General features: G+C 38.2%; 1 long non-coding RNA gene, 2 pseudogenes and 2 gene segments (V, D, J or C); 3 read left to right on the top strand and 2 right to left on the bottom strand.

Moving 5' to 3' along the window:
- Positions 1-5,380: 5,380 nt before the first annotated feature.
- Positions 5,381-6,951, bottom strand: LOC148964945 (immunoglobulin lambda constant 7-like). The segment is given in 2 exon segments: positions 5,381-5,697; positions 6,921-6,951. Coding segments are annotated over 2 exon segments (348 nt in total).
- A 574-nt stretch (positions 6,952-7,525) lies between these two features.
- On the top strand, positions 7,526-8,169 carry LOC148964946 (immunoglobulin kappa variable 3-20-like). The segment is given in 2 exon segments: positions 7,526-7,592; positions 7,677-8,169. Coding segments are annotated over 2 exon segments (375 nt in total).
- A 100-nt stretch (positions 8,170-8,269) lies between these two features.
- LOC148964947 (uncharacterized) lies at positions 8,270-10,095 on the top strand. The gene is made up of 2 exons (XR_016150678.1): positions 8,270-9,545; positions 9,842-10,095. It is a non-coding gene; the product is annotated as an uncharacterized LOC148964947 (long non-coding RNA).
- An 8,291-nt stretch (positions 10,096-18,386) lies between these two features.
- LOC148964948 (immunoglobulin lambda constant 7 pseudogene) lies at positions 18,387-20,014 on the bottom strand (annotated as a pseudogene).
- A 690-nt stretch (positions 20,015-20,704) lies between these two features.
- On the top strand, positions 20,705-21,173 carry LOC148964949 (immunoglobulin kappa variable 4-1 pseudogene; annotated as a pseudogene).
- Positions 21,174-22,024: the final 851 nt, after the last annotated feature.

Below are 22,024 nucleotides of genomic sequence, written 5' to 3' on the forward strand. Positions count from 1 at the left end.
CTGGACATCACAGTATTCCGGACACTAGACCGTTTTCTGCAAATTCTTTAAATAAGCACTTAACGGTCATTGCATCTATACCCAGATAGCAAACTGACATTGAATCAACGTGGAAACATGACATCGAAACAACGTTGATCTGACATTGTTTTGCTCATCGAATTAACGTTGAACCAACGTCAGACGCATCATTCTTTCAAAACTAGCGGAAAATCAACTTGAAATCAACGTTGTTTCAACGTTATGAAAGCAAACCAATTTTCGATTTTCATTTAGCTTTGAAGAATGCCGCGTCTAACGTTGGTTCAACGTTAATTCGATGAGCAAAATCAACGTTGTTTCAATGTCATGAGCGATGCCGTTTCCACGTTGATTCAATGTCAGTTTGCTGTCTGGGATATATATATCCACGTCATCTGTGCCTCGTCCTCTTTCGCTTCCGACCAACCCAGCTTATAGTTGTTGAGATGTATGCGTTATATATTAGAAATGACTCTTTCTACCTGTCCGAAACACAGTGAGTAGAAATTTACAGCCGTCCAGAACGCCGTGAGTCTACGTACATTATTACTGGGCGTTTGCAGGTCAAGAAGTTCAATAAACGCAAACATGCAAGAATACTGAATTAAATGACTTTCACGTCTTGCGCTTGTATGGACAAATTTACACAAAATTATGTAAAAATAAAGTCGTTTAGAGTAAACAAAGTTTATTAGTTAACAAAGTCGGTTATATCTCAAGTGAATGTAAGTTAGCCATGTTCAAATGGGGTCCATGCGTTCGGACTTAAAGTCCCCGTGAAATCAAAATTGAACCTATTTACTTGGTTAGCGCATATTACTAGTCTTGTGGTGAACAATTAATCCGTGCAAGTGAATATATATTTAAAAAATGTTTTACCTTAGTAATCTTTAATCAAAATCTGAAAAGTTACTTCCGGTCTGGAACGGTTTCTTTTTCTGATGACGTAGGTTTCACAGTTTGGGTGGGGAAACGCTTAACCACTCCCCTCAAAGCGTTAGTTTGCTATGAGCGAGAGATGGAGAGGAGGAGCGCTAGAGTCAAACCCTGCCCTCTGTTCAATATTCCGTTTCACTTGGAAATACGTCACAGCACTGGAGAAAAATCGTTTGCAACTTCCGGTTCACGGGGACTTTAAAGGGGCAGGAGTTTAATAAAACTGCTGCTGTGTTTTCATATTAATCAAAGGACAAATAAATTACTCACTGCTTTACACTAAATAGTCTGCCCTTTTAAACTTTACAAAAATATCCATCTATATTTAATTTATACAGTAATGAATTTGCAATTTTTTCACATTTGATTACTTTATTCCAATGTATACCGATCTACTATAAAAACACTGTTTATTTAATTTGCAGCTTTTCTTTGTTCTATTTTTGTATTTATTTGTCCTACTTGTATTTACATTATTTATTCTTATTTTGTTTTAAAAAACATTTAAAAATTACAAATGCAGTGACAATTCAGGGATTGGTTATTGAAGTCCTTGAAATCCCAAAAAGTAGTGCTTGAAAAGTCCTTGAAAGTCCTGGAATTTCATTTTACAGAATCTGTACGAACCCTGATTACACTTATGAGAAAAAAATCGTGAAAAAATCGTGATATCAATTCTAAGCTAAAAAAAATCGTGATTCATATTTTTCCCAGAATCGTGCAGGTCTAGACAAAAGTATTTTAATTTTCGTATTATAGTGTAATGTAGACTAAAATATACTTTTGAAATATTCATTTTCATTTATATAGTACATTTATAGGCTATATGGATTTTACGTCATAGGAATAATTATATAAATCATTATTAAATTATTATAATAATTGTTTAGGATCCTAAAACACCATTGATAATGTAATGCAGACTGAGACTCTCATAACTAAAAAGATGTTAGTTCATCCATCGGTTGAAGCTCTTAATTTTGATCTCTCAGAGAGCACGAGATTGATGCATTTAACATTAAAATGTACAAAATTTTCTTGCGGGGGAGCATGCCACCAATAAGCATGCTCTTAATAAACGTTTCTGAATGATAATTTGCTACTTTTTTTTTTAAACTTTATACATGTTTGTTTTACACAATAGCATCTGACTGGCAACAATAGCAACTGACTGGCTACTAATGTTATACTCAAACAGCGTCGGCAAGTTTACGTTCTTGATCAAATCGAAAATAACGTCATAAAACATATATACATGAAAAATACATTTACAACATTAGTACTTATACAAAATTTATGTTTGTACGCATTTGTCGTAGACACAAAATAGCATAACTAATAGCCTAGTGGCAATAAAGCCAGCGCTGAAAAAAATAAAACACAAGGCTACGTCTGGAATTATACATGCAAATACATTTAAAATGATGAAGTCTTCGCCGACTTACAGGTTGTGGCCCAACAACTGCTGCCTCTGGTTTTAAAGTTGGATCTGCTTCATGTTTTAGTAACAGTTTCTTGTTGAATCCGGTGTTGAACTCGTGGAGATTCTGGAAGCTGTCTTCTGTAAATGTGCAGCACAGAGAGCTAGATTACGATCGTCATTTTCAGGAACATAATCAAACATAAATTGTATCCATTGTTGACGAAGTACAGCGTCCGTGGGAAGCTCGAACACAGAAGACCTGACAGCTGCGTGAACAACACACTCGACGAGCTGGAGCTGCTGAAATATGCGCATGCCCTTTTCTGCATATTCCAGAGGGAGGGGTTGATGCAAATGTGCGGGTTAGTGACGTCTATAACCCAGCTGTAGTCCCAATCCAGTCGTTTTTGTAGGCAATTATACTTCCTGATATTAAAAGACGATATCTCTGCTTACACTGAACTTTCAGCGCTGCAACTTTGCGAATACTGTTCATGCACCAACAGCAACATTATTTAAACACTATTTAACACACTATTTAAAATGAAAAAAGTGAAATCGCAGTCAAACCCCCCTTTAAGGGTCCACCCAACATAGTTTTACAAATTCCTATAGGAAAGAACAACCATTTAAGAACTTTACTCCAGCATAGTTCAACAAAGTTAATTTTAAGACAGTAAAACTGTAAATGCCATATTAAAATGTCCTTGGACAAAATATACATTTGGCCTGCTTAAAAGGGGGGCCTACAAGACATTGTGCCCAGGAGCCTGTGAACTCTTAATCCGGCCCTGACTCCACATGAAGACTTTCAGAAACTGAGACCGAGTACAGGGTGCACCTCGCTGACACGTCCTACACATGCCTGAACACCAACACCCAGAGACAGTGATGAAGAGGACATCACCAGGAGGATCAGGAGACAGGGAACACCAGGGAAGACATGGAGACAGATGTTTCACCAAGACCTGAAGAATGTCAGTGCCCATGGGAAGATGTGGAGAACTTGGCCACGGATCGAACACGTTGGAGGACACTAGTTGATGATGATGATGATGATGATGAGTTTATCCACAGCTGTGGGATATTTTTATCTAGACAGTGTTGCATAATTCAATGTTAAATGCATTTATGTAATAAGTTCACTGATATGTGGGAATGACCAAAAGTATGTCTTTAATAGCAAGAAATAATCATGTGAACTTGTTTAAAAATTACATGATTTACATGCAAACGGGACCGTTATCAGCAGTGTAACTGATCATGACCAAATAATCGAGTCTCTGATGTCATGTGTCAAGTCAGATGAGCTTTCCCACTCTTGCAAACAGAGGAAGGTTATGATGTGTGGAGAGACGTCATGTATCACTGGACCATGAACACACACGGGTTAATTTGTCTCATTTTAAAGAATACAATGCAATTAATATAAACTTTCTGACAGTGTGTGGGACATCCGACTACTTTCCAAGAAGGGGCAAAACTGAATTACAAATATGGCCATAAATATGAATTGAGGCAGTAGCCAATGACAGCAGGAGTAAAAGCTGCAGGATTATGTACGAGTATACAAATATGTACAAGTATTGAACGAATTTGACAACTTGTTAAATCCATTATGATACCAAACATAAAACCTACCATAAGTTCAGTGGCAAGGACAGGACTGACTACAGTCGGTTTTCACAATTTGGCTAAAACCGGTGAAGCTGTAACACCGGCTCAAGAAATAGCTAAGCGGAGCAAGCCGTTTAGTGACGGAGAATTTGTGCGAGACTGCATGTTGAAAGTGGCCGTACAAACATGTTGCTCACATATGATGGTAGTCCTGGTAGTGCTGAATAGAGTAACGACACAAATCAAGCGTAGCGTCAGTTCTGGCAGGTCATGTTAGTGAAGCTCTCATCAGTGACTCTCGGCTGATCCTCGTCTACTACAGGAATACGACTCTATCACTGTATACATATATAAGCTCCTTCAGTATTATCAGCAGCTGTGGCGTTTCTCAGGAGCGATTACCCTCCTCCCTCCCCAGCTCCTCCTGTCTCAGGCAGGGTTTGGCATTTGATTCCCCTAAAATACTTTCAAATCTTGAATGAATGATATCTGCATACATTGATGTTGAAACCCACCGCCAGTCCAAACTGTTGCTAACTGTCAATCATATTTGACGATAGTGGGCCTGACAGAAATTACATTCATATGTTTATAAGTAACTGGAAGGCATGTCAAAATATTTTAAGGACCCCAAAAACACGTTGGACGCCTAAAGGTTAAGTAGGTTCAGTGATGGTTCATTTCTGTTGTAAATTAATTTACTTCATTTATCTATACAGCCGCTCTGGAGAATATGAGAGTAATATATTGATGAATATAAAGTGTTTTTGTTTATTGCTCAGGAATTGTCAGTTAAATGACCCATTTATATCTGTAGTGTTTTATCTCATTACAGCTGTAATTATAGCGCTAGATCTACAGCTAAACTTCTTTAAATGCCACATACGGCCCAGCTCCGGCTGACAGGATCTGTGTGCAAGCTTGAGGACCAAACCCCAAGAGCTTTATTTGTGAAACATTTGACATGTAAATGTGCAGCAGAAGTGAAAGTGTTCCAGTCCAGATGATGTGACCAATCAGAGAGTGAGACTGAAAGCCCATTTGCATTGTCAGGGTGGAGTGATTGTGATCTCTCAGAATAGAGCAGCTCTGTCTCCAGAGACCATGTTCAAACCCCAAGAGCTTTATTTGACATTTACTGCCACATCAACCTTCTGAAAAGCTCCTGCATCTTCATCTGTTAGTTGAATGATGTTGTCAGACACAAAGTGAACTTGTTGAGAAGCTTTATTGAATGTTGCAGCAAACACACACACACACACACACACACACACACACTGTTTGAGTATTGCGTTGTAAAGCACTCCAGCTGCAGCACTAGACTCATGTGAATCCTGCCTGACACAGGACACTCAGATACGGCTCATCTTCAGGAGAGAAACATCAGCACTCAGAGCTCTTGTGGAACGAGACCTCATGAGGAGCTCCATCATGTGTTACTCTGCAGACGTACAGCTCTCCCTCTTCCCAGCGTGCTTTGCTGAGGGTCAGGACGCTACTGCGGCTGTAGCGGCCGTCCTGCTGGCTCTCTGCGCTGGTCAGAACCCCCTCGGTGACCTCTGACCCGTCCAGTGTCCAGCTCACCAGCGCCCCCTGTGGAGAGTAAGAGCTGAGCAGGCAGAGCAGTGCGGCTGAGTCTCCAGAGATCTGCAGAGAAGAGGGCGGCAGCAGAGACACTGAGGGCTTCACTGTGGGACCAGCTGCAGGAGACACACACACACACACACACACACACACACACACCGCATCAATCAAACTAAACATCGCAATACACAGACTGCTTTAATTCAATTTAATTGGAAATCCCAAAATAAAGTTAGTTTGTACTCAAGTGAGATATTCAACAGATAAAAAACTCAATGTAAAAGTTTGACTCAAGCTCACATAAAAAGAAATGTATATAACTTATAAGAACTAGAAAACAACGTCTGTGTTTGTATTATAAAGCACTGAATTATAAGCACAACATGAGCAAAAGAGATTCAGTATCATTGACTGAACTACAGAAAGGAGCAACATTTACATTCTGATGTCAAATCTCTTTTTACATGTATGATTTCTACAATAAAAGATGAACTAAATATGAACTCAGTGTAGAAATAAATGAAGGAAAAACAAACCTGTAATAAACTGAATAAACTCATAGTGAGACGCAGTATAGAGATATGCTTAGAATTGTATTGAATTTTTTTTGTTTTTAATAATATTTTTGACAATAATAATTGTTTTAGATTAAATAATTATACAAAAATATCAGTAACACTTTAATTAAAGCCTTTATACATATTGCATTATAAAGATATTATTAATGCATTAATTAAATATTGTTTTACTCATTATAATGCATGTATGATCTCATCAATAATTGTAACCAAGGCTTTAACACATTATAATATTATCTATTCATTTTCTCACTCATGACAAACAACCAATTTCAGATGAAACAAGGAATTTTAAGTATTATAATACATTTTAAATGTGGTTGCAATTATTTAAGAAAATATATACTGCATTATAACATACATTATGAAAACTTTTATAATGTATCGTACATTAAGGCTTGAAGTAAAGTTTTACCACAATATCTAATCATCAAAATAACCATTTATTATTAACAACTGTAAAACACTTTCTGAAATCTAAATTTTATTTTTTATTAGGTGATTAAATGGACAGACTTACTGATCACCAGTTTAGTTCCTCCACCGAATGTGTACCACAGTGATCCAATCTAATGAAACACTCGTACAAAAACCTCTATTCCACTCGAGTGAACACACACTCCAGCAGAGAGAGAGAAACAACACTTCAACACACTGATATTAGAAGATCCTCAGCTCTTCTCAACACTCACTCATTCAGATTTGACTAAATGCTTTCTGATATAACACTGTTTAAAGAAATATATGGGATGAGCTGTGACCTCTGAGGTGACCTTTGACCTCTTTGATCATGGATGATGTTGACATAAATGAATTATTATGAATATTTCAGATCCACATTGTTTAATGAAGTCTCATATGAACTGATTATAAGACCTGATGAACTTCATGTGGAAAATGTGGGGAAAAAATAGACAAATATTTCCCAGAGAGCAACATGACAACATTGATTCCAAAGACCATAATGGACTATTTTTGGATTACTCTAAATATAGTAAAACTTATTTATTTAGTTCTTGATTTCTCGTTGTTATCATGCTTTTAAAGGTGTAGCCGATGACTGTACTCATAAAGAGAGATTTCTGAGTTTGACAAATATGTTTAAAATGATCTACATTCATGATTCTCAAAAACAAAAATATTTCACAATTAATAAATAAATAATAAATGGTTGAATAACATTATTCTGAGAGTAACATCTTCTATGTAGAGTGTATATGAGTGTGTTGTCAGCACAAGCTGTTGTAAATCCTGCCCACTTCTTTGCATTGTCAGCACATGCTTCAGTGCTCTGAGAGTGTTTATAGTGCTGTGAGTTTAACACTTCATGACTGAGAGCAGAACACACACACTCTTCATCATCACACAAGACTAAACTACAACTATGAACAACATCTGCATCTTCATCTGGACCATTGCACTGTTTGCTCAAGGTTTGTGTTATACAGTTTTTATAATAATTATACATTTTCTTAAAATGTGAAATAAATATTAATCATTTGTGTGTTTTCTTCCAGAGTGTAGAGGACAGATCACTGTAACTCAGAGTCCATCAATATCAGCAGTTCAACCAGGAGAACAAGTCAGAATAAACTGTAAAACCAGCAGTAATGTGTATGCGTCGAGTGTTTATCATTACTTAGCCTGGTACTCACAGAAACCTGGAGAAGCTCCTAAACTCCTCATATATGCAGCAACAAACCGTTATACTGGAACTCCATCTAGATTCAGTGGCAGTGGATCTGGCAGTGATTTTACTCTGAGCATCAGTGGAGTCCAGACTGAAGATACAGGAGATTATTACTGTCAGAGTTATCACAGTGGTCCAGTGTTCACACAGTGATAAAGAGTCGTACAAAAACCTCTGTCAGTCAGACGTCACAGTGACTGCACTGATACAGCTGAGAGAAACTGCAGCTGCTGATGGAGGATCACACACTACACAATATCAAACCTTTCACACACTACACAATATCAATGTCTAGCAAACTTTATTATGACTTTAAAGGTAAATGTAAAATATACGATTTTCTCTATGCTAAAATAGTCACGGTTCATGGATCCGTGTGTTTGTTTTGTGTATTTTGTGTGTTTGTAGGTGTTGGGTCTGTGTGTGTGTGTGTGTGTGTGTGAGAGAGAGAAAGAGAGACTATTTATTGAAAGTGTTTGTTGACTTTTTTGGACTTCTTTATCTGGCGTTGGCTCCCATTTGAAACAGTTCGGCTCAAGTCCAGCAAATTCAGGGTCATGATTGAGACAAGCTGTTTTGTTGTTGAGGTTTTGTTCAAACCAACCATCGAATATACCCTCTCAGCATCAGCATTAGGATGCAGAAGCACTAAAACCAAGACTGCGATCTTTGATAGCCTCCCAAATGGGTTCAAGCATCGTCTCCTCCTCAGGAGTCACTCAGGACCTTTTCTGAACAGAACAAGAGATCCAGCAAAATTCAGATCAATTTGAGCCAATATCCCTCTTGCTTCGACAGCTCTTTGTGTATGGTTCTCAGGTGCGATCTCTTCAAGCATCTGTACTATTGCAGGAAACCTGTCCATAACATTGCAACATGCTATGTGCCTACAGGCCCAACGTGTGTCACTTGCTGCTGGAGTTCCCTTGTGCACCATCAAACATCTCCCGCTGCACTTCCAGCCATTTGTTATGTCCATAAGACCCAGACATGAATACATGCAGTCGTTCCAATAATGAGCAGAAGTTTCCTGCATCTGCCATACTTTTTACAGCGTCTACTATAACTAAGTTCAAGCAGTGTGCACTACTGTGGCATGTTTGGCTTCTTCTTTAATTTCAGCTTGAACTCCTGCATGTCCCCGCACATCACTGCTACGCCATCGTAGCCCTGGCCTACAAGGTTTTTCTTGTGCTCCAGCCCATGGTACTCAAGGAAGAAGATAATCTCGTCACTTCAGGCGGCAGCATCCTGGTGTTCTGCCCCTTCAAACTCTAGAAAGCTTCCATGAACCACACTGTTGTGGAAAACATTTTAATATAGTATTGATTTTCAGCCTCCTGCTTCTTCTTTTGCTCATCCATTAGTCCAAACATTGAAGTATTTTTATCCATAGTTTTCTTGTTTTCTGTCCATACGAACATTGCCTTTACATGGCCTTCAGATCTGGCCTGAGAACAGAAACCACTGTCTTTCATTGTAGGCTTTTTCCAGTTACGATAACCCTCGAATGAGGTGAAAACTGTCCTTGGAGCATCGGGGAGGGAAAAATGGCCACAAGCAAAACAGTAACGGCATCTTTCGAGTGCGAGTAATCTAACCAGGGATGAGATTTGAGGAGAAACTGTTGCCCATTCGCTGCACTGGCACCTCACGCCCGGACTTGGATACGTCTAGAAGAAGGAGGAGAGGAAAGGTTCACATCTAAACTAATTAAACAATATTACTAGTAAAAACATAATCAATTAGGAACTGTCATTGATTAGTTTAAACCAGACGTGTCAAGTAACTTACTAGGGATGCAAATTATCGATTAATTCATTAACCTTATCGATCGATTAACGATTAACTGATAAGCGGCTATTTTCCTGAGATTGTACATTTCTCACTGTATCAATAGTGTCTTAACATAAAAAGCGAAATATTGCTGTTACGTTCCCCAGCCCGCTGTGTGTTTCTACACATCTGAGTTTCTCTTGCTCTTAATTATAGATGAGCTACACCTGAGCAGCAGCCGCATACTCGAGCTACAATCGCTTTCCGGACCCACACCTGAGGGCACACAGAGCCTGAGAACGAGAGCCTGAGTCGATGCACTGCCGTGCTGTCTGTCGTAGGAGCTTTTGCAGTCCACCCCGGGAATCAGAAGCGCTCCGCCTTTGTAACTAATCTGTCTGTGTTTCGTGAAGCTATCCGGTACTTGTTGACCGACCTACTAAATAAACATACCCCTATTTTTGACACGAGCTGGCCTGTGTGCGTCTCTCCTCTATGTTCAGGGTGGTGTCCGTCCGACCGTAACATATTGGAACGCAACAATTGCTTATATACTGAATAAAAATGCATGTTATATTGCTCAAATGATGTTTTATTGTAACAGTTGGGATATGGTACAGAATGGCATTTATGTAGTTTAACAAAATAAATTATGCATAGAAAATTTAAATACATAAATATTCGTGCACTGGCTCACCTCTTGCAAAAATTTAGCAAGATAAAATAAATGTTAATAAAAATCCTTATGGGTAGGCTTAGCCTTAATATATTAAGTCTATATATAATAATCTGTCTGGTAAACTACTTGTATAAAAAAATGTAAACATTAGCAGCAGCTCTTATAATCCCCCTTGGTGTGAGAAAGGTCACAGTAAGATTACCAGACCTGGAAATGTCAAATATAAAACTGAAGGGATGTCCATTTTCACAAATTCCCATGATTGATCGTCATTTAAATTAACAATCAATTATGCGTCTGCTGCAGTGGGTGGCGTACGGCCAAAAGCTGGACAGGGTCTCTGCTGCTCAAAACGCTATGTTCCTCACCAAATTAAAGAGAATGGTTTTTAATCTAAATGAAGGTCTAGTAGGATTGTAAAATATTTCAATATTATAGATAATTAAATTAAATTAATTATTTAATAATCAAATATAACGACTCATACAATGTGTCACCAACGCCGCCTCAGATGCGTGATTGTCAGAATGTGTTGTGGCGTGCACTGAAAACAGCAACCAAACACAATGAATTCACAACCATTTAATAAAATAGTGTTCTGATGTTATCTAAGATGACAGTCACAAATTAATCATTGTTATTATTAGTAGTGCATTTCTGCTTGAGCAGCGCGGGCTGAATGAATAACCGATGAGCACTTTCGTTATTTAAATCAAAGAAACACAACCGATATGAGATTAGTCAGATATATACAAAATAAACATAAATTTAAAAAAAATATATTCACAAAATGACGTGAATGCACAAGTGAACTTGAACCACGTTATGTGACATTCAGAATGACTGAATGTTGTGCACTCGCTCTTTCTGGAACAACGAGACAGGGCAACTAAACCCAAATTATTCACCACGTTTTATTACAATATTGTTCTCTTTATAATGTTATGTAATATGACACTCCCAATACTAATTATTAGTCGTGCATTGCCGTTTGAGCCAAAGATCACGCTTCAATTCTTCACAAAATTCATCTATTATGTGTCACGACACACAGGGGACAGAAGATCCAATCTGCAGATGTTTATTATAAAGGGCAATCCAAAATCATAGTCTTCCAGTCAAAATCCAAATAATCAAACCAAACATGAAAACTAAACACAAACCAACTAGGAAACAGACCAAAGAAGTGGTGCCATCGAACAACGAATCCGTACACATACTAACACAGACAGGGAATAAATACACAGATCTAACAAGACTAACAATGAACAGCTGGGAACAATGATGACGGGAAACAGCTGAGTGCAATGAACTGATGAGTGACAGTGACAGACAGAATGCTGGGAAATGAAGTCAATAGTGAAGGACACCTTAAACACGAAGACCTCTAGTGACAAACAAGGGAACACAACCAGACACTGCGACAATATGAGATAAATCAGATATAGTAAGGCATAACGTTACACATAATAAACTATTACAACTTACATTTGCATAAAACAAAAGGCTGTGAATACACACGCAAACGTAGTCCTGATGAAGTCCCAAACATAACTCCGGCGCGCTTGCTTACATGTTTCGCGGTTGAGCAGCAGGCACACGCATAGGTTAATCGATGATAGATAAGTTTGATCGATTAATGTTTTATCGACAATTAATCGATAATAATCGATTAATCGTTGACATCCCTATTTGTTAACTTACTTAAGTAGACATTTTGGGTATCTATACTTTACTGGAGTAATTCTTTTTCAGCCGACTCCTTACATTTCCACTCGATTATCTGTTCTGTCTACTCCATACATTTTAAAAATAGTCTAGTTACTCCTATTTAATTTCAAAAACATATTAATTTGAGCAATAGATCTAAAATACATTCTACACAAAATATAAAAACTCATCTCCCATCTCATCACACTTTCACACTGACAACTTTCCCTAATTATTAAACCTCTACATGCATTCGGTTTGCTCTACCATTTATTAGTAGTGATTTACAGTTTGTTAACTATACTATATACCTGAGCATTCAGTATTGTGCAATGTGCCTGTCTTTTATGAAAAAAGACGCCGATCACGTTACATCTAAAGTGGCGTAGGTCGTAACGCGCTAATCGCGCAAATCAGCTTTAGATGCGCTCGGACCCGAGTTCGAATCCGCCTTTTGCCGAAGTCTCTTCTCCCTTTTCCCAACACATATGAGATGTAAAATATATAACCTAACATAGGTCTCTAGCGTGTTATTTTGCCAACGAACTAAAATCGCATGGCTGTTTGCGTTTATAAAACAGCACAAGACTTTAAGAACAGGCATCAGTGCTGGGTGAATTAAAGAAAAGTGTGCACTTTGCTCACGCGATCAGGATGGTCATCTGGTGTTTTCTCCTAAATACAAGCTCACGGGTTTATTTCTTGGAAGTGAAGAAATAAGGACAAAAGTAGGCCTGCACGATAAATCGTTATAAAATCGCGATCTCGATTCACCCTGTTCACGATTTATTTTTTAAATGACTTCGATTTAAAAATAAAAAAAATCGGCCTTTATTTTGAAGCGTGTATAGCCTACTACAGTGTGTGTGAGTCCAGACAAAGAAACACTCAGAATGGGGATAAAAAAAGAAGGCTGTCTATGAAGTAAATGCGTCTTATTAGTGGAAAGTGTGGTGCGCGAGCACTAGAAACGCGCAGCGGCACAGACGCGCGAGCTGGTCGAGCGCATCACTTTAAACAGACATCAGTGGAAAGTTTGTAGTTCTCTAACGTAGACTCGCTGTATTCTGGACATCACAGTATTCCGGACACTAGACCGTTTTCTGCAAATTCTTTAAATAAGCACTTAACGGTCATTGCATCTATACCCAGATAGCAAACTGACATTGAATCAACGTGGAAACATGACATCGAAACAACGTTGATCTGACATTGTTTTGCTCATCGAATTAACGTTGAACCAACGTCAGACGCGTCATTCTTTCAAAACTAGCGGAAAATCAACTTGAAATCAACGTTGTTTCAACGTTATGAAAGCAAACCAATTTTCGATTTTCATTTAGCTTTGAAGAATGCCGCGTCTGACGTTGGTTCAACGTTAATTCGATGAGCAAAATCAACGTTGTTTCGATGTCATGAGAGATGTCGTTTCCACGTTGATTCAATGTCAGTTTGCTGTCTGGGATATATATATATCCGTGTCATCTGTGCCTCGTCCTCTTTCGCTTCCGACCAACCCAGCTTATAGTTGTTGAGATGTATGCGTTATATATTAGAAATGACTCTTTCTACCTGTCCGAAACACAGTGAGTAGAAATTTACAGCCGTCCAGAACACCGTGAGTCTACGTACATTATTACTGGGCGTTTGCAGGTCAAGGAGTTCAATAAACGCAAACATGCAAGAATACTGAATTAAATGACTTTCACGTCTTGTGCTTGTATGGACAAATTTACACAAAATTATGTAAAAATAAAGTCGTTTAGAGTAAACAAAGTTTATTAGTTAACAAAGTCGGTTATATCTCAAGTGAATGTAAGTTAGCCATGTTCAAATGGGGTCCATGCGTTCGGACTTAAAGTCCCCGTGAAATCAAAATTGAACCTATTTACTTTGTTAGCGCATATTACTAGTCTTGTGGTGAACAATTAATCCGTGCAAGTGAATATATATTTAAAAAATGTTTTACCTTAGTAATCTTTAATCAAAATCTGAAAAGTTACTTCCGGTCTGGAACGGTTTCTTTTTCTGATGACGTAGGTTTCACAGTTTGGGTGGGGAAACGCGTAACCACTCCCCTCAAACCGTTAGTTTGCTATGAGCGAGAGATGGAGAGGAGGAGCGCTAGAGTAAAACCCTGCCCTCTGTTCAATATTCCGTTTCACTTGGAAATACGTCACAGCACTGGAGAAAAATCGTTTGCAACTTCCGGTTCACGGGGACTTTAAAGGGGCAGGAGTTTAATAAAACTGCTGCTGTGTTTTCATATTAATCAAAGGACAAATAAATTACTCACTGCTTTACACTAAATAGTCTGCCCTTTTAAACTTTACAAAAATATCCATCTATATTTAATTTATACAGTAATGAATTTGCAATTTTTTCACATTTGATTACTTTATTCCAATGTATACCGATCTACTATAAAAACACTGTTTATTTAATTTGCAGCTTTTCTTTGTTCTATTTTTGTATTTATTTGTCCTACTTGTAATTCCATTATTTATTCTTATTTTGTTTTAAAAAACATTTAAAAATCACAAATGCAGTGACAATTCAGGGATTGGTTATTGAAGTCCTTGAAATCCAAAAAAGTAGTGCTTGAAAAGTCCTTGAAAGTCCTGGAATTTCATTTTACAGAATCTGTACGAACCCTGATTACACTTATGAGAAAAAAATCGTGAAAAAATCGTGATATCAATTCTAAGCTAAAAAAAAATCGTGATTCATATTTTTCCCAGAATCGTGCAGGCCTAGACAAAAGTATTTTAATTTTCGTATTATAGTGTAATGTAGACTAAAATATACTTTTGAAATATTCATTTTTATTTATATAGTACATTTATAGGCTATATGGATTTTACGTCATAGGAATAAATATATAAATCATTATTAAATTATTATAATAATTGTTTAGGATCCTAAAACACCATTGATAATGTAATGCAGACTGAGACTCTCATAACTAAAAAGATGTTTGAGCCCTCTTTATTGTCCTGGCACAAATCAATGCTTTATCTTTGTTCAACGGGCAGTTCATGGGTTGAAGCTCTTAATTGTGATCTCTCAAAGAGCACGAGATTGATGCATTTAACATTAAAATGTACAAAATTTTCTTGCGGGGGAGCATGCCCCCGAACCCCCCTAGAGGAACAGTAAATCAGTAAAACTATAAAAACTATATTAAAGGGGGGGGGGGGGGGGGGGGATGTTGACTGCTTTTTTTCTTTGCATGATTGTGTTTATGGGGTGCAATATAACATGTATTCATGGTTTTTCGTTTTTAAAAAGTCTTGTTTTTCATAAACTTCACCTTTACTGTCAGCCGCGCTCTCCTCTGTCCTCGAACGAGCGGTTCACTTCCTGAGTCTATGAAAACACTCCCTCAGAAACACGCAGTGGGCTCAGATTGGTTAGCTAAGCCCGGTGTGTTGTGATTGGCTAATCTGTCGCTCACGTTGCCCGGAAAGTTAACGCCCATTACCTTTACGGGCGAAACGTGCACGTCATGAGCTCCGGTCCAGATGTAAATATGCGTCGAACTGCAGTATCGGTTTGAGGCAGAATCAGACCGAGAAAGCGGCGATGAAGAGAGTCAAGCAGAACCTCACCACACACGGCTCTTAATAAACGTTTCTGAATGATAATTTGCTACATTTTTTTTAAACTTTATACATGTTTGTTTTACACAATAGCATCTGACTGCCAACAATAGCAACTGACTGGCTACTAATGTTATACTCAAACAGCGTCGGCAAGTTTACGTTCTTGATCAAATCGAAAATAACGTCATAAAACATATAACGTTATACATGTAAAATACATTTACAACACTAGTACTTATACAAAAGTCATGTTTGTACGCATTTGTCGTAGACACAAAATAGCATAACTAATAGCCTAGTGGCAATCAACAGCAACATTACACACTATTTAAAATGAAAAAAGGACTGACTACAGTCAGTTTTCACAATTTGGCTCAAACCGGTGAAGCTGTAACACCGGCTCAAGAAATAGCTAAGCGGAGCAAGCCGTTTAGTGACGGAGAATTTGTGCGAGACTGCATGTTGAAAGTGGCCGTACAAACATGTTGCTCACATATGATGGTAGTCCTGGTAGTGCTGAATAGAGTAACGACACAAATCAAGCGTAGCGTCAGTTCTGGCAGGTCATGTTAAGGCGGGCATACACTGTGCGATGTCTGTGCGATTTCAGCAAGGTACCTACTCACACTGAACGAGTAAATCGCATGCGATGCAAAGCCAAAGTTCAGGATTTATGTGCTCACACTGTACGGTCCGATCGTCGAGCTGCGACTTCACTGCTCACACTATACGTGTAATATCTGCGATAACCCCCTGGATTGCGCCTATTTACGTGTATGTATCCAGAGATATTGTCAAAACAAGCATCTGCTATCAGTATCAAGATGATTTAGCATTTTCAATTTATACATTTAATTATTATTGGTATTATTGTATTATCATCATTAGGGGAGGCCTATAGGCTAATTTTATTATTAAATTGATCCGCTATTATAATTAATTTGCCACGCAATATTTTCACAGCACATAACCAACGTGCTGTGAGGATAATAAAATATTACATAATCTTACTCCTCATTAAAAATTGTCTAAAACATTTAGGTCGATTACAATGAATTATAGGCATATAAAATAACTATTAACAGTCTATAATATGTCCGAACATTGACATAATTAATCATCAATGAAAATTAAAAACAGGTTTATTTCAAAAACATTGTTTGACAAATTAATAAAAGAGGTGTAACATCGCAGGTGGCTTGAAGACGGTGGGTAATATTATCCATTTTGCAACACGAGCTGGAGGTAAGCAACAGTAATTTGTAGCTAGTTTGAACCACAGAACTTAAAGATCTCCCTCTTTTCGTTTTTATTTTAATTTTATTTTTGCTGCAGATGAAATCGTTAAACTTCTGATTTCGCGCAGGTGCAGTGAGGGAAAAAACACTGAGTTTAGGGCAATTGGTTCGTAGCTTTGCTTCAACTGTGCGATATAGTCACGAGGAGAAAATTCATCCGACCATCCGATTGTCGATCGTGAGAGGCTAATCGCCTCTCGTTTCTCCCTGTACACTGCACGAACACTGCACGACAAACGACGCACGACAAAGCTGAAAATCGGAAAGGAAAAAGAGTCGCACGAGTCAGAATTCGGCTCAAAATCGGACGAAAATCGCACAGTGTATGCCCGCCTTTAGTGAAGCTCTCATCAGTGACTCTCGGCTGATCCTCGTCTACTACAGGAATACGACTCTATCACTGTATACATATATAAGCTCCTTCAGTATTATCAGCAGCTGTGGCGTTTCTCAGGAGCGATTACCCTCCTCCCTCCCCAGCTCCTCCTGTCTCAGGCAGGGTTTGGCATTTGATTCCCCTAAAATACTTTCAAATCTTGAATGAATGATATCGGCATACCTTGATGTTGAAACCCACCGCCAGTCCAAACTGTTGCTAACTGTCAATCATATTTGACGATAGTGGGCCTGACAGAAATCACATTCATATGTTCATAAGTAACTGGAAAAAACACAAATGTCAGGGCATGTCAAAATATTTTAAGGACCCCAAAACTACGTTGGACGCCTAAAGGTTAAGTAGGTTCAGTGATGGTTCATTTTTGTTGTAAATTAATTTACTTCATTTATCTATACAGCCGCTCTGGAGAATATGAGCGTAATATATTGTAGAATATAAAGTGTTTTTGTTTATTGCTCAGGAATTGTCAGTTAAATGACCCATTTTTATATCTGTAGTGTTTTATCTCATTACAGCTGTAATTATAGCGCTAGATCTACAGCTAAACTTCTTTAAATGCCACATACGGCCCAGCTCCGGCTGACAGGATCTGTGTGCAAGCTTGAGGACCAAACCCCAAGAGCTTTATTTGTGAAACATTTCACATGTAAATGTGCAGCAGAAGTGAAAGTGTTCCAGTCCAGATGATGTGACCAATCAGAGAGTGAGACTGAAAGCCCATTTGCATTGTCAGGGTGGAGTGATTGTGATCTCTCAGAATAGAGCAGCTCTGTCTCCAGAGACCATGTTCAAACCCCAAGAGCTTTATTTGACATTTACTGCCACATCAACCTTCTGAAAAGCTCCTGCATCTTCATCTGTTAGTTGAATGATGTTGTCAGACACAAAGTGAACTTGTTGAGAAGCTTTATTGAATGTTGCAGCAAACACACACACACACACACACACACACACACACACACACTGTTTGAGTATTGAGTTGTAAAGCACTCCAGCTGCAGCACTAGACTCATGTGAATCCTGCCTGACACAGGACACTCAGATACGGCTCATCTTCAGGAGAGAAACATCAGCACTCAGAGCTCTTGTGGAACGAGACCTCATGAGGAGCTCCATCATGTGTTACTCTGCAGACGTACAGCTCTCCCTCTTCCCAGCGTGCTTTGCTGAGGGTCAGGACGCTACTGCGGCTGTAGCGGCCGTCCTGCTGGCTCTCTGCGCTGGTCAGAACCCCCTCGGTGACCTCTGACCCGTCCAGTGTCCAGCTCACCAGCGCCCCCTGTGGAGAGTAAGAGCTGAGCAGGCAGAGCAGTGCGGCTGAGTCTCCAGAGATCTGCAGAGAAGAGGGCGGCAGCAGAGACACTGAGGGCTTCACTGTGGGACCAGCTGCAGGAGACACACACACACACACACACACACACACACCGCATCAATCAAACTAAACATCGGAATACACAGACTGCTTTAATTCAGTTTAATTGGATATCCCAAAATAAAGTTAGTTTGTACTCAAGTGAGATATTCAACAAATAAAAAACTCAATGTAAAAGTTTGACTCAAGCTCACATAAAAAGAAATGTATATAACTTATAAGAACTAGAAAACAACGTCTGTGTTTGTATTATAAAGCACTGAATTATAAGCACAACATGAGCAAAAGAGATTCAGTATCATTGACTGAACTACAGAAAGGAGCAACATTTACATTCTGATGTCAAATCTCTTTTTACATGTATGATTTCTACAATAAAAGATGAACTAAATATGAACTCAGTGTAGAAATAAATGAAGGAAAAACAAACCTGTAATAAACTGAATAAACTCATAGTGAGACGCAGTATAGAGATATGCTTAGAATTGTATTGATTTAGTTGAAAGGAATAATGCTATTCTGATAATAATAACATTTTTTTAGATTAAATAATTATACAAAAATATCAGTTACGCTTTAATTAAAGCCTTTATACATATTGCATTATAAAGGTATTTTTAATGCATTAATTATATATTGTTTTACTCATTATAATGCATGTATGATCTCATCAATAATTGTAACCAAGGCTTTAACACATTATAATATTATCTATTCATTTTCACACTCATGACAAACAACCAATTTCAGATGAAACAAGGAATTTTAAGTATTATAATACATTTTAAATGTGGTTGCAATTATTTAAGAAAATATATACTGCATTATAACATACATTATGAAAACCTTTATAATGTATCGTACATTAAAGCTTGAAGTAAAGTTTTACCACAACATCTAATCATCAAAATAACCATTTATTATTAACAACTGTAAAACACTTTCTGAAATCTAAATTATATTTTTATTAGGTGATTAAATGGACAGACTTACTGATCACCAGTTTAGTTCCTCCACCGAATGTCCACCACAGTGATCCAATCTAATGAAACACTCGTACAAAAACCTCTATTCCACTCGAGTGAACACACACTCCAGCAGAGAGAGAGAAACAACACTTCAACACACTGATATTAGAAGATCCTCAGCTCTTCTCAACACTCACTCATTCAGATTTGACTAAATGCTTTCTGATATAACACTGTTTAAAGAAATATATGTGATGAGCTGTGACCTCTGAGGTGACCTTTGACCTCTTTGATCATGGATGATGTTGTGGAGTTTCTCATAATGATGCTTCTGTTCTTCATATGCAGATCAATCATCATGATTGACAGAAAAACCTGCAGCTTCACACTTCAATCTTCAGTGAGAATCTGTTCAAATAATGACTTTATTGAATATTAGAGCCAAAGTCAATAGAAAGTGTGACAATGAAGATCTCAAAGTTGTGTTTTGCATGTTTTCATATTCAAGGTGTGTTATAAAAGTATCTGGACTGGTTCTGAATCTCATGAAACGTGAACAAGCTCTAATATGTGTCCATCTTTAACAGCCTGTTTCTTCTCCATCTGATGATTTCAGACACACATGAGGCTTCATGATAGATGGAGTGACACCATGAACTCTGATTAGAGATTCACAATCAGTCCTGATACTTTCTGAACACACTCATGATTCATGATCTTACTTTAGTGATGGCGCTTCATCTAGTGGAAGTGTAGCAGTGATGATGGTCACATGACTGAATATGGACACAGAGATGGACGTTCATCTGCACATCCTCAGTGTCTCGGGAGTCACAATAAACACACTAAATAAAGTCATGATTGTGTAACTCTAGTGTATATGAGTGTGTTGTCAGCACAAGCTGTTGTAAATCCTGCCCACTTCTTTGCATTGTCAGCACATGCTTCAGTGCTCTGAGAGTGTTTATAGTGCTGTGAGTTTAACACTTCATGACTGAGAGCAGAACACACACACTCTTCATCATCACACAAGACTAAACTACAACTATGAACAACATCGGCATCTTCATCTGGACCATTGCACTGTTTATTCAAGGTTTGTGTTATACAGTTTTTACAATAATTATTAATTCTCTTAAAATGTGAAATAAATATTAATCATTTTTGTGTGTGTTTTCTTCCAGAGTGTAGAGGACAGATCACTGTAACTCAGAGTCCATCAATATCAGCAGTTCAACCAGGAGAACAAGTCAGAATAAACTGTAAAACCAGCAGTAATGTGTATCTGTGGAGTGTTCATTACTTAGCCTGGTATCAGCAGAAACCTGGAGAAGCTCATAAACTCCTGATATATTATACATCAACCCTTAATACTGGAACTCCATCTAGATTCAGTGGCAGTGGATCTGGCAGTGATTTTACTCTGAGCATCAGTGGAGTCCAGACTGAAGATACAGGAGATTATTACTGTCAGAGTTATCATGTAATCAACAGTCAGTATGTGTTCACACAGTGATAAAGAGTCGTACAAAAACCTCTGTCAGTCAGACGTCACAGTGACTGCACTGATACAGCTGAGAGAAACTGCAGCTGCTGATGGAGGATCACACACTACACAATATCAAACCTTTCACACACTTTATTCATTTATTAGGATGTAAGTAAACATGTAACAAATAATGTAATATCTCTTACTAAAATTGACACAAATGTGGAGTGTACGGATCTCCAATGTTTGGTATAAAATGTGGTTAATAGTGGATAATTTGACGCGCTTCCCTGTAAAAGTGTCTGTTATCAGCAGATTGTGTTCATGTGTGCCCAGACAGTTCAGAAATCCCGACCAGCTGATGTTTTATGGCCAATCATCTTCTGCATTTTGACATTAACACACACGCCACATGATCCTGTGTGTGATGTGTTACCCACCTCAGTAGACATACCTCCACATGATAAAGTTGTCCGGCTCCGATAATAACAAATGCACATGAGCGGCAGAAGGGGGGAGGAGGGTGCTGCAAATGAGGGATTTACGACAGTGTTGTGAAATATACGTCCCTCAGCTGTAGGGGGAGCTCGTAGAGACAACACGCAACAACAAAAGTGAAAATCAGCCAACACATGGCTAGAGTTGCCAAGTTCCCCTTTAAAGCTCATAAACTGTGATATAAGAAATCATTTATTTCCTGCTTGACCTGTAAAGTTACGTCCACAAACCTCTTGCGTAGTGTTTGCTCTCACCACAAGGTGTCACTGTGGCCTCAAAGCTTCAGCACTGCCACTCTGAGATCGATTGCTATGTCTGAGGTAAAACACGCCCCCTCATTAGCATACAGAGCAATACATCTATAAATAAATATAGACATA

The sequence above is a fragment of the Pimephales promelas genome, chromosome 25 (assembly GCF_988280905.1).
Source record: "Pimephales promelas chromosome 25, fPimPro1.hap1.1, whole genome shotgun sequence".
Classification (NCBI taxonomy): domain Eukaryota; kingdom Metazoa; phylum Chordata; class Actinopteri; order Cypriniformes; family Leuciscidae; genus Pimephales; species Pimephales promelas.